Source organism: Serinus canaria, chromosome 13 (assembly GCF_022539315.1).
Source record: "Serinus canaria isolate serCan28SL12 chromosome 13, serCan2020, whole genome shotgun sequence".
Classification (NCBI taxonomy): Eukaryota; Metazoa; Chordata; class Aves; order Passeriformes; family Fringillidae; genus Serinus; species Serinus canaria.
Window position 1 is genome coordinate 3458383 of NC_066327.1, and position 12627 is coordinate 3471009.

The 12627-nt window shown below is 59.9% G+C and overlaps 2 protein-coding genes across 2 annotated transcripts; both read left to right on the forward strand.

Moving 5' to 3' along the window:
• Positions 1 to 43: 43 nt before the first annotated feature.
• On the forward strand, positions 44 to 8162 carry IK (IK cytokine). The gene is made up of 20 exons (XM_050979736.1): positions 44 to 170; positions 790 to 856; positions 1064 to 1156; positions 1577 to 1636; positions 2182 to 2349; positions 2433 to 2547; positions 2747 to 2817; positions 2926 to 2972; positions 3197 to 3360; positions 3479 to 3587; positions 3932 to 3971; positions 4345 to 4564; positions 4878 to 4896; positions 5358 to 5435; positions 5677 to 5758; positions 6260 to 6317; positions 6685 to 6773; positions 7084 to 7192; positions 7760 to 7794; positions 7934 to 8162. Exons 1-20 carry the CDS (start codon positions 155 to 157, stop codon positions 7959 to 7961), a joined length of 1668 nt encoding a protein of 555 aa, XP_050835693.1. The 5' UTR covers positions 44 to 154; the 3' UTR covers positions 7962 to 8162.
• An 812-nt stretch (positions 8163 to 8974) lies between these two features.
• Positions 8975 to 12069, forward strand: WDR55 (WD repeat domain 55). The gene is made up of 8 exons (XM_050979807.1): positions 8975 to 9018; positions 9087 to 9238; positions 9339 to 9439; positions 9507 to 9594; positions 9749 to 9928; positions 10033 to 10132; positions 10232 to 10401; positions 10753 to 12069. The coding sequence occupies exons 1-8, from the start codon at positions 8998 to 9000 to the stop codon at positions 11078 to 11080; spliced, it is 1140 nt and encodes a 379-aa protein (XP_050835764.1). The 5' UTR covers positions 8975 to 8997; the 3' UTR covers positions 11081 to 12069.
• The last annotated feature ends 558 nt before the right edge of the window (positions 12070 to 12627 follow it).

Genomic DNA, 12627 nt, shown 5'->3' on the forward strand with positions numbered 1-12627 from the left:
GTCCCACCCGCCAATGGAAGCGCCCTCTGTGATCCCACCCGCCAATGGGAGCGCTCGCCATGATCGCACCCGCCAATGGGAGCGCCGGCCGCGGGGAGCGCTGGGAGGGCCGCTCAGAGCGGAAGGGCCGCGCAGCGGAGCTGGGAGCGCAGCGATGCCGGACCGCGACAGTGAGTCTGGGGACAGGGACACGGCACACGGGGCATTCCCGAACACCCCCAGGGCCGCGACACTTGACCCGCGCGGGGCCGTCTCGGCGCTTGTGGCGGGGCGGGTGGCAGCTGGCCGGTGGGGGGCGGTGTAGGCCCAGCCTGCGCTGGGGACCCGCGGGATCCCCGGCCCGGTGCGAGGGACAGCTCTGCGGAGGGACGGGCTGCGGCCACAGCCCGCGGGGCCGGGACCTCGCGGCACCCTTCGGCTGCCCAGCTGTGAGGAGCTAAGCGGGGGTGCGGTGGGGCTGGGCCAGGGGATTGACACCGGGGGCGCCCCGAGAGTGGGGCCGTCCAGTGTTTCGGGCCCTTGAGAGGATGCAGGGCAGTCCCGGGTGCGGGGGACGGGACACTTTCGGGGGGGGCCCTTAGACACCCCCTAGAAGGCACAGAGTCGCGGGGCTTGGGGCGGAGGGTCTGGCAGTGGCGCTGTGTCCTGTGCAGGCAGGTGAGGCCGGCCCGGGTGACTCGGGCTGGGATCCAGCTCGGAGCCACAGGTGGACGCTGTTCCCTTCGTAGCTCCTGAGAGGGTGTGAAGCTGTGCAGGCAGTGCCTGAGCTCTCTCTCTCCTGTCTTCCAGATGAGCCGTTCTCCAACCCCCTGGCCCCCGAGGGCCACGATGTGGACGACTCGCACTCCTTCCACCAGTGAGTACAGCCCTGGGGCACTGGGCTGGGGCTGGAGCCCGCTGAGGGACCCCAGGCTGATTCCATGGAGAAGCTGGAAGTCACTGGTGCACTCCAGCTTTTGGGCTCCCTCCACGGGTACCTGGTGCCCATCTCGGTCACACAGGACCTGCTCCTCCTCCAGAGCTCTTTGGGAGTGATGGCTTCTGTTCCTTCCCTCCCTTGCAGGTCCAAGCTGACCAATGAAGACTTCAGAAAGCTTCTCATGACCCCGCGGGCTGCGCCAACATCAGCGCCACCCTCCAAATCTCGCCACCATGAGTGAGTAACGCTCTGTTTCACGTGGGACAGTCCATGCCCCCTTTCACTCTGGGGCTCTGGGCCCAGCTGACCCTCTTCCCTGCACTCTGCAGGGAAATATCTACAGGGGCTTTTGCCAGTGAGTGTGGGAAGTGGGGAAACAGGTGGGTCAGGGCTGCTGTAAAGGAAAGAGTGAGGCTTTGTGGCTGTTAAGATACTTTGTGCAGGAGGCAGATTTGGTTCAGTGAAAATTAGTCTTTTCCTTTCCTCTCCCTGCTGACAGTATAGAATTAGGGGGAAATTAAGGGTGAGAGACTGTTCTGTTCCATCTTTGAGTACCTCAGTGCTCTGCTGTGTTTAAGGGACTGTTCTGTCCACCTGTCACCCATGTGGCTCTGCAGACTGTACAGACTGTACTGTGGTTTTTTCACTCTTTTCCAGGATGCCCCGGGAGTACAATGAGGATGAAGATCCAGCTGCTCGCAGGAGGAAGAAGAAAAGGTAAGTGGGGAAAGAGATGCAGCAGGACTTGTCATTGTCCATCATGTCCTGCCTGTGGAAGCAGTTCTGATTTACTCTGCTCCCAAAGAGGGCCTTGAGTGGATTATTCAAGAGCTTTGGAGAAGAGCTCAGGCTGAGAAACTGTCACTGCTTGTGGGAACAGCTGTGGGAGGGCAGCAGTAGCATGGGGATGAAGCTTCTCCTCCAGAAGAAGAAGGAGAGGCCCTGTGGGTGTCTGGGAGAGCAAGGCAGTGGTGGGACCTTGCACTGATCCCTGTGTGCTATGGGACATGCCTGCACAGCAGGACTGCACTGGACCCTTTCTCTTTGGAAGGGAGGACGGGGCTCCTCAGTACAGCAGGGCTCCTCAGTACAGCAGTTTCTGCCAGGCCTGTTGTGTCCCATGGTGCTGTAGTGCATTTCTGGGAAGGGATTGGGAGCAGAGTGGGTGTGTGTGAGGCCTCAGGGGCTGCTACCTGACCCCAAAGACGTGAGCAGGTCGGTGAGCAGGTCGCTGTTAACCCTGAGCTGTGTCCCACCCGCAGTTACTACGCCAAGCTGCGGCAGCAGGAGATCGAGCGCGAGAGGGAGCTGGCCGAGAAGTACCGGGACCGAGCCAAGGAGAGGAGGGATGGAGTGAACAAGGACTACGAGGAGACAGAGCTGATCAGCACCACTGCCAACTACAGGGCTGTGGGGCCCACGGCTGAGGCGTACGTGGGCTGTGCTGGGGCCTGGGCTGGCCAGGCTGCTCTGGGGGGGCTGGCCCTCACCTGCCTCTGTTCTCATTGCACAGGGATAAATCTGCTGCAGAGAAGAGGAGACAGTTGATCCAGGAGTCCAAGTTCTTGGGTGGTGACATGGAGCACACTCACTTGGTGAAGGGTCTGGACTTTGCTCTGTTGCAGAAGGTGAGTGCAGATATTGCAGTGCTGCTCTTGGCCTGTCCTCTCCCACAGTCACACAGGGTGGGTGTTACTACTTGGTCCCGGCAGTATGGATTTCCCTTTTTGGGAAGGGTTGCTGCAGGGCTGGGGATCTGATGGGGCTCACAGATGGGCAGCAATGGCATGGGTTGATCTGCAATGTGTGGATTTACTCCGCATCCAGGTGCGGGCTGAGATTGCCAGCAAGGAGAAGGAAGAGGAGGAAATGATGGAGAAGCCCCAGAAAGAAACTAAGTGAGTGGTTGAGCATTTGGCATTGCTGAGTGCAGCTGCTTGCCAGAGAGGAGGATGCAGGGAGCCATTCACTTGGCTCTAATACTTCTGGTTTCTGTTTCTGTTTAGGAAAGATGAAGATCCTGAGAACAAAATTGAATTTAAGACCCGGCTGGGTAAGACTGTGTTGATGTGACTGTTCCCCACCTTGTCTGTGCTGTGAATGTGGGAGAAATCCTGGAGGGCGGATGTAGGAATGAAAACCATTGGAGGGGGAGATTCCTGAATTTGAGGACGGAAGGAAGTGTGTACTTAGGAGGTGATTCTCATATTGCTGAGAAATACTTTGGGTTCACTTTGGGCTTGTCCTCTGCTTTCCCACGCTTTTCCTCCTGCCCAGGCCGCAACATTTACCGCATCCTGTTCAAGAACAAGACTTACGAGCGGAACGAGCTGTTCCTGCCGGGCAGGATGGCCTACGTGGTGGATCTGGACGATGAATATGCCGACACCGACATCCCCACCACGCTGATCCGCAGCAAGGCTGACTGCCCCACCATGGAGGTACCCAGCTGGCCTGCCCCTGCTCCACCTCACTGCTCTGAGCTAGCCAGAGCAGGTTGTTCTGGGAGGGCTTCCCTGTCAAGGGAGCAGGATGCTTCCTCGTGGATTTCCCTTTCAGGCCCAGACCACGCTGACCACCAACGACATCGTCATCAGCAAGCTCACGCAGATCCTCTCCTATCTCAGACAAGGCACCCGCAACAAGAAGCTCAAGAAGAAAGACAAAGGTAGGAGGTGAAAGGAACCAAGTAATAGGATTTTAGTGCCATGAGACAGTGGGATTGGAGAACTGTGATTTCCTAAGTGCTGAGTCCTGAAGGCAGGAGCACATTGGACAGGCTGCTGGGAAATTAGAGCTATGAGGGAGGGTACCTCATGGTGCTTTGCTCTTCCTGGTGAGGGCCCAGGTCCTTGGGGAAATGCCTCCTCTTGGGGAGGGACACAATGGCTTCCTGGGGGGGCTGGGTATGATGTGATATCCTCCTGCAGCTTGGAACCTAGACAGGGACAGGGGGGCAGCACAGGGGGCAGAGTGAATGATTTGCCTCTCACTGCTGTTGTGTCCTTGCAGGGAAGCTGGATGAGAAGAAGCCTCCTGAAGCTGATATGAAGTAAGTGCCTCTCTGCCCTCAGACTATAGGGTCATATCTCTGTCCCTTAGGGAATGGCTTTTTGACCCACCACATTTCGAAAGAGCTGAGTTTGGATCTGCTGTAGCTGCAGTTTGTAGGGCAAGGCTGGAGTCAAGCTCTGGTTTAGATTTCAGGCTTAAGGCAGGTGAGGGCTCACTGTTGCCCTAGACCACACAACTCAGGTCCTGCAGCAGAAGGGAGCAGAGGTGCAGTGATACCAGATGTGGAAACCACTTCCATATCTGGTGTCCTTAGCTCCTGGTGCTGGTCCTGTGTGCTCCAGGTGACAAGGAGGTGGTTATGGCCTCTCTTCCTGCAGCACGTGTAACTCTAGGCTCTTTTCCACTTCTAGCATCTTTGAAGACATCGGGGATTATGTGCCCTCCACTGCCAAGATGCCACGGGACAAGGAACGGGAGAGGTACCGGGAGAGAGAGCGTGACCGGGACCGGGAGCGAGACCGGGAGCGAGACCGGGACCGGGACCGCGAGAGGGACCGGGAGCGGGACCGGGAACGTGAGGAGGAGAAGAAGAGGCACAGCTACTTTGAGAAGCCCAAGGCTGATGATGAGGTGAGTCTCTGCTCGTGAAGGACTGTCCCACCTGAGATCTGCCTTTTGTAGGGCTGTCCCACCTGAGATCTCCCACATCCCACAAAGGGCAGATCTCAGGTGGGACAGTCCTTCACAAGGACTATGGGGCTCTGGGTATCTCTGGTTGTGCCCCTGCACGTGCCAACGTCAGCTCCTGCTGAGCTCTTCCTGTCCCCAGAGCTGGCTGGGTGCTTGTCCTGTCCCTCAGCAAGTGAGGCAGCCCTAGCACCAGCCTGCTGGGCTTGTTGTTCAGCTCTGTATGATTGACACTGTCTCTCCCTCTTCTTTGCAGCCTACAGACATCGATAAAGGTGAGTCAGGTAGTGTGGGTACCTGAGAGGGATGGGACAAGGGGGAATGATTTCAAGCTAAAAGAGGAGAGATGTAGATTAGATATTAGGAATGAATTCTTCCCTGTGGGCTTGGGGAGGCCCTGTCACAGGTTGCCCAGAGAAGCTGTGCCTGCCCCATCCCTGGAAGTGTCAAGGCCAGGTTGGACAGGGCTTGGAGCACCCTGGGATAGTGAAAGGTGTTCCTGCCATGGCAGGGAGTTGGAACAAGATCCTTCCAACACAAACCGTTGTAAAGATTCCAGGTCTCCTAGGATCAGCCCCTCCCATCAATGCCAAATTGGTTTGCTCCTCCTCTGGTACCTAATGTGAGGCGGCTTATCCTGCCTGTTACTGTGTCCCAAAGGGACTCTGCCCTGCCCTAGTGTTCTGCAGTGACCTGTTCTCCCCCCCAAATGTAACCTGCTGCTTTCTTACCCCAGGACCTGGCTCAGCCAAGGAGCTCATCAAGTCCATCAATGAGAAGTTTGCTGGAGCTGCTGGCTGGGAGGGAACAGAGGCATATCCTTTACTGTCTGTGAGCCTGACTGGCTGTGGGGCTGTGCTGCCCTTGCAGGCACAAGCACATCTGGGGGGCTGTCCTGCCTCACCTGGTAGCAGGGAAATGCTTCTCCCACACCAAACAAAAGCTCTGCACCCCCTGGTCTGATTGTGTTGGGGCAGGAGGGGCTTTTCAGCTGGCTGAGCCCAGCCTGCAGCTATAAGGCTCAGCTCATGTGGTGCTTTCCTTAACTGCTGCCACTTTGAAGAAGCCAGAAGACAAGAAGCAGCTGGGAGACTTTTTTGGCATGTCCAACAGCTATGCTGAGTGCTACCCTGCCACGTAAGGAGCAGTGGGAAGCTGTGGGGTGGGAGCAGACTGTGCCAAGGGGCTGCTGTTCTCTGGCAGTAAGAACTTGAACATCAGCCCCACTGCTTGTTGGGGAGCAGGCCTGGCCTTGTCTGTTCCAACAGCTGACTGGGAAAACCATCCCAAGCCCGTGGCCCTACTTAGCTGCTCTCTGCTGTGGGTGGCTGCCTGGAGCCTGCTGCCCCTCAGAGCCAGGGGGAGGCTGCATTCCCAGTTAATCCATGTGGTTGTGAAGCTCTGGCCTCCCTCAGTGGGAACATCTTTCAGCCTGCAGAGTCATCCTGGAAGCATTTCCAACCTTGGATGCCCTGTGGTACAGGTCACCTGCAGGGCTTGCAGCTGGGGCCATTCCCTCTGCCCCAGGAACTGAGTGTGTTTGGTCTGAGGCCATGAGACATGACTCCCACCAGCTCCAAGGTCCTGATCCATCTCATGGACCCACTCTGAACCCTTTCCTTGTTTTTTTCTCCCCAGAATGGATGATATGGCTGTGGACAGCGATGAGGAGGTGGACTACAGCAAAATGGATCAGGTATGTTGGCACCAGCCTTGAGGAGCAGCCGGCAAAGTAGGCACCAGTGCCAGCTGAGAGGATGCCATGGCAAAAAAGCAGCACTGGAGCTGGGTGCTGAGTGATCTTTGGGGTTTGCTGATCTGCTCCCTGTTGTGTCAGAGAGCAAACAGGTGTCACTGGTACTTGACCCAGAGGTGTTGACAGACATGCTACTCTGTTCTGACTTCCACAAAATCTGTCTGAAACTTCTTGGGGAGGGGATCTGGAGCCAAGGCCATTGATCTGGGGCTGGTGGGACATGGAGCCTCGTGGCTGGGTGTGCAGGGCTGTGTGAGAAGCCCTCCCAGCAACTGAGGAGCTGCTCTGAGTCTTTCTCTCCCTGCAGGGTAACAAGAAGGGGCCTCTGGGCCGCTGGGACTTTGACACGCAGGAGGAGTACAGCGAGTACATGAACAACAAAGAGGCTCTGCCCAAGTGAGTGCAGCCCTCAGGAAGGGCCAAGTGAGGGTTCTGGGTGGGATGGCCATGCTGGCCAAGCCTGGGTGCTGGGGCAGCTTAAAGCAAGCTGGGGGCTCCGTTGTGAGAACCTGAGGAGGAGCTGTGGGTCCTGGGCCGCCTGGTGTTTTGCTTTTAGTGTCACTCTTGAGGACTCGGGCCTGGGCACTGCTTTTGGGGGTTCAGGCCAGCTCTGGAGCATGTGCTCATGGCTGGCGAGATGTGTCCCTTGCTGTGGCAGGCTGTGGATCCCCTGTGAGTGCTGAGCCATGTCTTGCTCCTTCTCCAGGGCAGCCTTCCAGTACGGCATCAAGATGTCTGAGGGGCGCAAGACGCGCCGCTTCAAGGAGACCAATGACAAGGCGGAGCTGGACCGGCAGTGGAAGAAGATCAGTGCGGTGAGTGCCCGGCTGGGCTGGGGCTGCTGTGCCAGGAGCTGCCACCCAGCCCTGTCCTGGCATGGCCAGTGGGTGTGTGAGCACCAGGGCTGGCTCTCTACCAGCTGCATTTTCTCCTTGCAAGAGCATCAGCCAAATACTTGGGGCTTCAGTATTGAAGAGGTGGCTGGAGCTCTGTTTGGAACCCTTGTCCTGGGAGCAACCCCAGACTGAGGCTGTTTGCTCTGGGCTGTGTTGCAGATGAATATGCCCAAAACCATTAGTTTGGAGCCATCCAAAGGGGATTGTAGGGGACAGGACATGTTTAGTGTCTCCCTGGTTGCCAGCTGGTTGTCCTGCCAGGGTGAGCAGTATGGGGTGGGCTGGGGAAGGTGAGAACAAATGGTCTGTGGTGGCCAGAAAGGAGCAAAGGGTGAACAGGCCAAGCTTCCCCAGCTGTAGATCACCTCAGCTCGCTCTGGCCTGGCTGCAGCTCTCCCCAGGTGTATCTGGCACCCTCCAGCCTCTCTGCTAGCTGTGAGCAGCCAGATCCCCTGAGGGTAACAGGACTTTGTGCTTTCTCTGCAGATCATTGAGAAAAGGAAGAAGCTGGAGGCTGATGGGTAAGTACATTGGTCCCTGCTGGGCCCCCCACCTTCTGTGGTGTGAAAGTGTGGATGTCAGTGCTGAGCTCTGGATGGGGGGCGGTGGAGCTGCCTGCCCTGCATCCTCACCACTCTCCTGCCCCTCTCTCTCTTCCAGGGTTGAGGTGAAACGTCCCAAGTACTGATTTCTCCTGAGTTTCTTCCTTCCTCTCCTGGAATCGTGGCCTGCTGGGAGCTGCCTTCCTGGAGCCTGCTGGTGTGCTGTCCTTGCTTCACACACCGTCCACTCTCTGCTCAGGGCTGGGGGCTCTTCCCTCCCTCTGTTCTTTGCTGTAGAGCCTGTGCTGTGTAAATGTTGTAGCCTTAATAAAACCTCATTAAATTTGTGTGTGAGCATCTGTTTGTGTGTGCAAAGAGGAGGGGCCTGGGCACATTCTGGCCTCCTTTGGAGCAGCAGGGGTGCTAGGACTCTTCTTCTACTTACCAGGCGCTGTTGTGGCTGACAGGGCAACGTGTTGCTCAGTATATTTATTGTGGGAGCCTTCTGGGCTGGGGGTAGCATCCCTGGTAAAATTAACAAATTTGAGGGCAATAATCCCAGCTGAGCATTATGTGCCTCAGGGTGGGAGGAAGAAATGGGACCTGAGCTTGGGTACAGCAAGAGCAGTAACCTGAAGTAGAGGCTATGCAAGCTGCTCTAAGCGCTGGCAAAGGGTATGATGGGGCTAGCACCAGGCAAAGCTCGTTCCCTCAGGGCAGGGCCAGTAGGGAGCTGGGATGGCCCGTCGGGCCCGGGTGATGCTGGTGGTTCCTGGCTGGGCTGGGGTCTCTAGGGGGGGCCCTACAGCCCGCAGACCCTGCAACGGGCCGAAGCGGCACCTGGTCCCTGGCCGCCCCCTCCCCTGGGGTCAGAAAGAGATAACGGTGTGAATTAGGGAGCCTGTGGTGCGAATTAAAGAGCCTGTGGAGCTCCCAATAGTGAAGCGCTAAAGAACAGGAACACATGAGGCGGGCGGGGAGCGAGCTGGTGAAATGGGGCTGGGGGCGCCGGTAGGCTGGAGCCCTGTGGCGCTGGAGCCCCGAGGCGCTGAGGGCCCGAGGCGGGGCCAGCCCGCAGCCGGGCCGGTCCCGCAGAGCGGCAGACGCGCGGTGCCATGTAAACAGAGGGGCGGAGTATATGTAAATGATGAAAGGCGTGTCCATGCAAATGAGCAGGGAGCTATGGCGGCCGCCATGGAGGAGGTGAGCACGCGTGGGGCTGCGGGAGCCCGGAGCCCCCGGGCCCGGTCCCACGGCCCCGCTGTCCCCAGGAGCCCCAGGAGTCCCCGGAGCCGGCGGCGCGGGAGCCGCGGGTGCGGGACACCCCCGAGGACATTTGTCTGGAGGCCACGGCCAACGCCATCGCGCTGCACCCGGCGCGGCCGCTGCTGGCCGCGGGGGACGTGGACGGCGATGTGTACATGTGAGTGCCCCGGAGTGGGGAGGGGGGCCCGCCTTGGGACACACTGAGCGGGGCTCCCCGGCCGCCCGCGGGTCCCGGCGAACACTCCCGGTGCCGGCAGGTACTCGTACTCCTGCACCGAGGGGGAGAACCGGCAGCTCTGGTCCTCGGGACATCACCTCAAGTCGTGCCGGGATGTGGCATTCTCCCAGGACGGGCAGAGTGAGTGCAGGGGATGTGGGGCGGCATCGGGGGACGCCGGGCGGGGGGCACTAACGTGGCTCTCCAGAGCTTTTCACTGTGTCCAAGGATAAGTCCATCCACATTCTGACAGCGGAGGAGGGACGGCTGGAAACGCGCTTCCCCAAAGCTCACGAGTAAGTCCGTGCAGGCGGCTCATTCTGGGCACAACGGCTGGGGCATTGTCCCATTGTCCCCTTCCGTCCCGCGGCACGGCCACGCAGCCCTGGGCTGTGGGAGAGGCCGCAGCGCTGCTCCGGGAGCCGTGACCGTGGGCCGGGGTCTCTGCAGAGCAGCTCTCAACTGTGTGCTGCCCATCGACAACCACATCTTTGCCACGGGTGACGACGGGGGGGCAGTGAAGGTGTGGGACCTGCGCAGGGGCAGCGCCATCCTGGAGGCACGGCAGCAGGAGGAGTACATCAGTGCCATGGCTGTGGATGGCAACGGGAAGATCCTACTGACAGCCAGGTGCTGGAGGGACTTTGTGGAGTCGGGCTCCCCGTGTCCGTTCATGGCTGGAGTGCCCTGTGCCCTGGCCCGTGCTCACAGCGTGTCCCTTCCACGTCCCACAGTGGTGATGGCACCCTGGGTGTCTACAACGTGAAGAGACGGCGCTTTGAGCTGCTCTCAGAGCCACAGAATGGCGACCTGACCTCTGTGGTGCTGATGAAGGTTGGCATCGCTCCCCAGCATGGAGCAGGATCCCGCAGCCCCTTGTCCTCGCTCCGTTTTTTGTTCTGCCTCTGCCTCACTGCCCTCCCTTATGCCTAGAGGGGGAGGAAGGTGGCGTGTGGCTCCAGCGAAGGCACCATCTACCTTTTCAACTGGGACGGCTTTGGGGCTGCCAGCGACCGCTTTGCGCTCAGGGCAGAGACCATTGACTGCATGGTGCCCATCACGGACAGCATCGTGTGCGTGGGGTCCCTGGACGGAGTCATCAGGTCAGGGCTGCGCTGGGGAGGGGTGGGGAGTTGGGGGGTGGGGAATGGAGAGCGATGGAAGGGTGTGGGATCCCGAGGGACTGTGGGGGGTGAGATGGGATAGGGAGGGGAGGGTGGTGGGATAGGAAGGGGAGAAGAGTGGGCTGGAGATGGGGTGGGGTGGGATGGGGAGGGGGTGACAGGGAATTGTGGAGGATGGGATGGGGAGGCCTCTGAGGGGGAGGTGTGGGATGGGCTGGGGTGGAAGGAGGAGGGTGTGGGACGGGATCAGCCTTGCCCAGTTCACAGGACAGGAGGGCAGGCGGCGTCCCCGGGCGCTGCAGGGCCATCAGTGCTCCGTGCCGTGCCCAGGGCGGTGAACGTGCTGCCGAACCGCGTGCTGGGTTGCGTGGGGCAGCACCTGGGCGAGCCCATCGAGCAGCTGGCCGTGGCTGCGGACGGAAAGCTCCTGGCCAGCAGCGGCCACGACCAGAAGGTGAAGTTCTGGGACGTGTCGGCGCTCGGCTCCATGGTGGTCGATGATTACCGCCGGAAGAAAAAGAAGGGCGGGCCGCTGCGCGCCCTCAGCAGCAAGGCGCTGGGCAGCGGGGAGGATTTCTTCGCCGACCTGCGGGACGAGGTCGAGCCGGAGGCGGCGGCGGCGGATGGCGGTGACAGCGGCGACAGCGACAGCGAGTGAGCGGCCGCGCGGGGCCGCGGGCGCCGCCCCTTCAGCGCTGCGCCCCGCCCAGCGCGGGGGCGGGGCTCTGCGCGTCCTTTTCGCGGGGCGTGGCCAACCAGAGCCGCAGCCCCTGAGAGTGCCCGCCCACGGGGCGTGCCCTCACCGTAATGATGGCGCCGCCGGTGGACAGGACGCTGGCGCTCTGATTGGCTCCTAGGGCTGCCACTCAAGCTGGGCTCTAGGCGCGATCTTAAAGGGGCAGCGCGTGTCGGAACGGGCGGGGGTCTCGCAGGGGACAGCGGTTATTGGGGGGAGGGGGTCGCAGGCCCCGCGGGAGGAACCGGGGATGGCCCCGGGATGGGGGGACAGGCTGGGGATGGGGAGGCTGAGGGTCCTGCCGGAGGGGCCTGGAGCGGGGGAGGCCTTTAGGGGTGGGGGCAAATGGCTGGGGCGAGAGGGACTGGGAACGGTCCCTGACTGGGCTCCGTGAGGGACAGGGAGGGGCTCTGAGATGGGAACATGGCTGGGGGGCTCTGTGGATGAGAGGGCTGTTCTGAGCTATGGGGAGACATGGCTGGGGGGCTCTGGTCACTGACTGGGGTGGGGGGGTTACCGCTGAGGGTCCCTGGTGTGGACAGTGCAGGGGTGAGGGGATATGGCTGAGGGCTCCTGGTGGAGGGGTTATGAGGAAGGGATCGTGACTGAACATCCCTGGTGGATGTGAGGGGTGCTCTGAGCTGGGGGTCTCTGGTGGGGGATTCAGTGCTGGGAGGGAGTAATGCTGGGGTTTGCTGGTGAATTTGGGGGTCTTTTGGGTTGTTTTGGGATGGGGAAGAGGCGGAGCATTTCTCAGGAGGGGTGAGGCGGTGACATGGGGTCCCAGGGTGCCTGGCCAGGGCAGACAGGTTCATCACTTTCCTGCCCTGCTGTCCCAGCAGGTCAATTACCCTTTGATAATTAATTAATTAAGACTTTAGCTCTGTTAGAAATAAACTCAGTGCCTTTCACTTCCCAGCGCCTTGTGCTGATGGTTCATGCTCATGAGGCAAGGACTCCTGGTGTGCCCCAGGAGGGACAGACAGACTTCCAGGGAGTGCAAGAAAGAACCTAAAGAGTGCACCCCAAGGCTCTTGAAGGATCCCAGGGATCTCCAAAAGAAGAGGCATGAGACTTGGGTGCTGCCAAAGAGATTTGGTGGGTCAGAGAGTGCCGTGAGCAGGGAGGGGGAGAGGGACAGGGATCCCTACTGGGCTGGGTCCTTCCCTGGGATGGGCAGAGTGGGCAGCAGGGTCTGGAACAATGTCAGGCATGGCCTGCACCTGCTGGGGAGCAGGGAGGATCTGGTGCAGTTCCAGCATTTCTACCCCTGGCAGTGGCTCCCATCCCCCGGTGGATTCCCAGCACTGCCTGGGAGCCCTTGGAGCACCAGCTGCAGCTCCCAGGTGCTGCTGGCCCAGGGGTTCATTCCTGGAGCTGGGGGTGGGCAATCTATGAGAGATACCTGGAGTCCCTGGAGAGCACAAAGGGGTGTCCTGGTTTGAAAGACAGGTGTCTGCTAAGGAAGG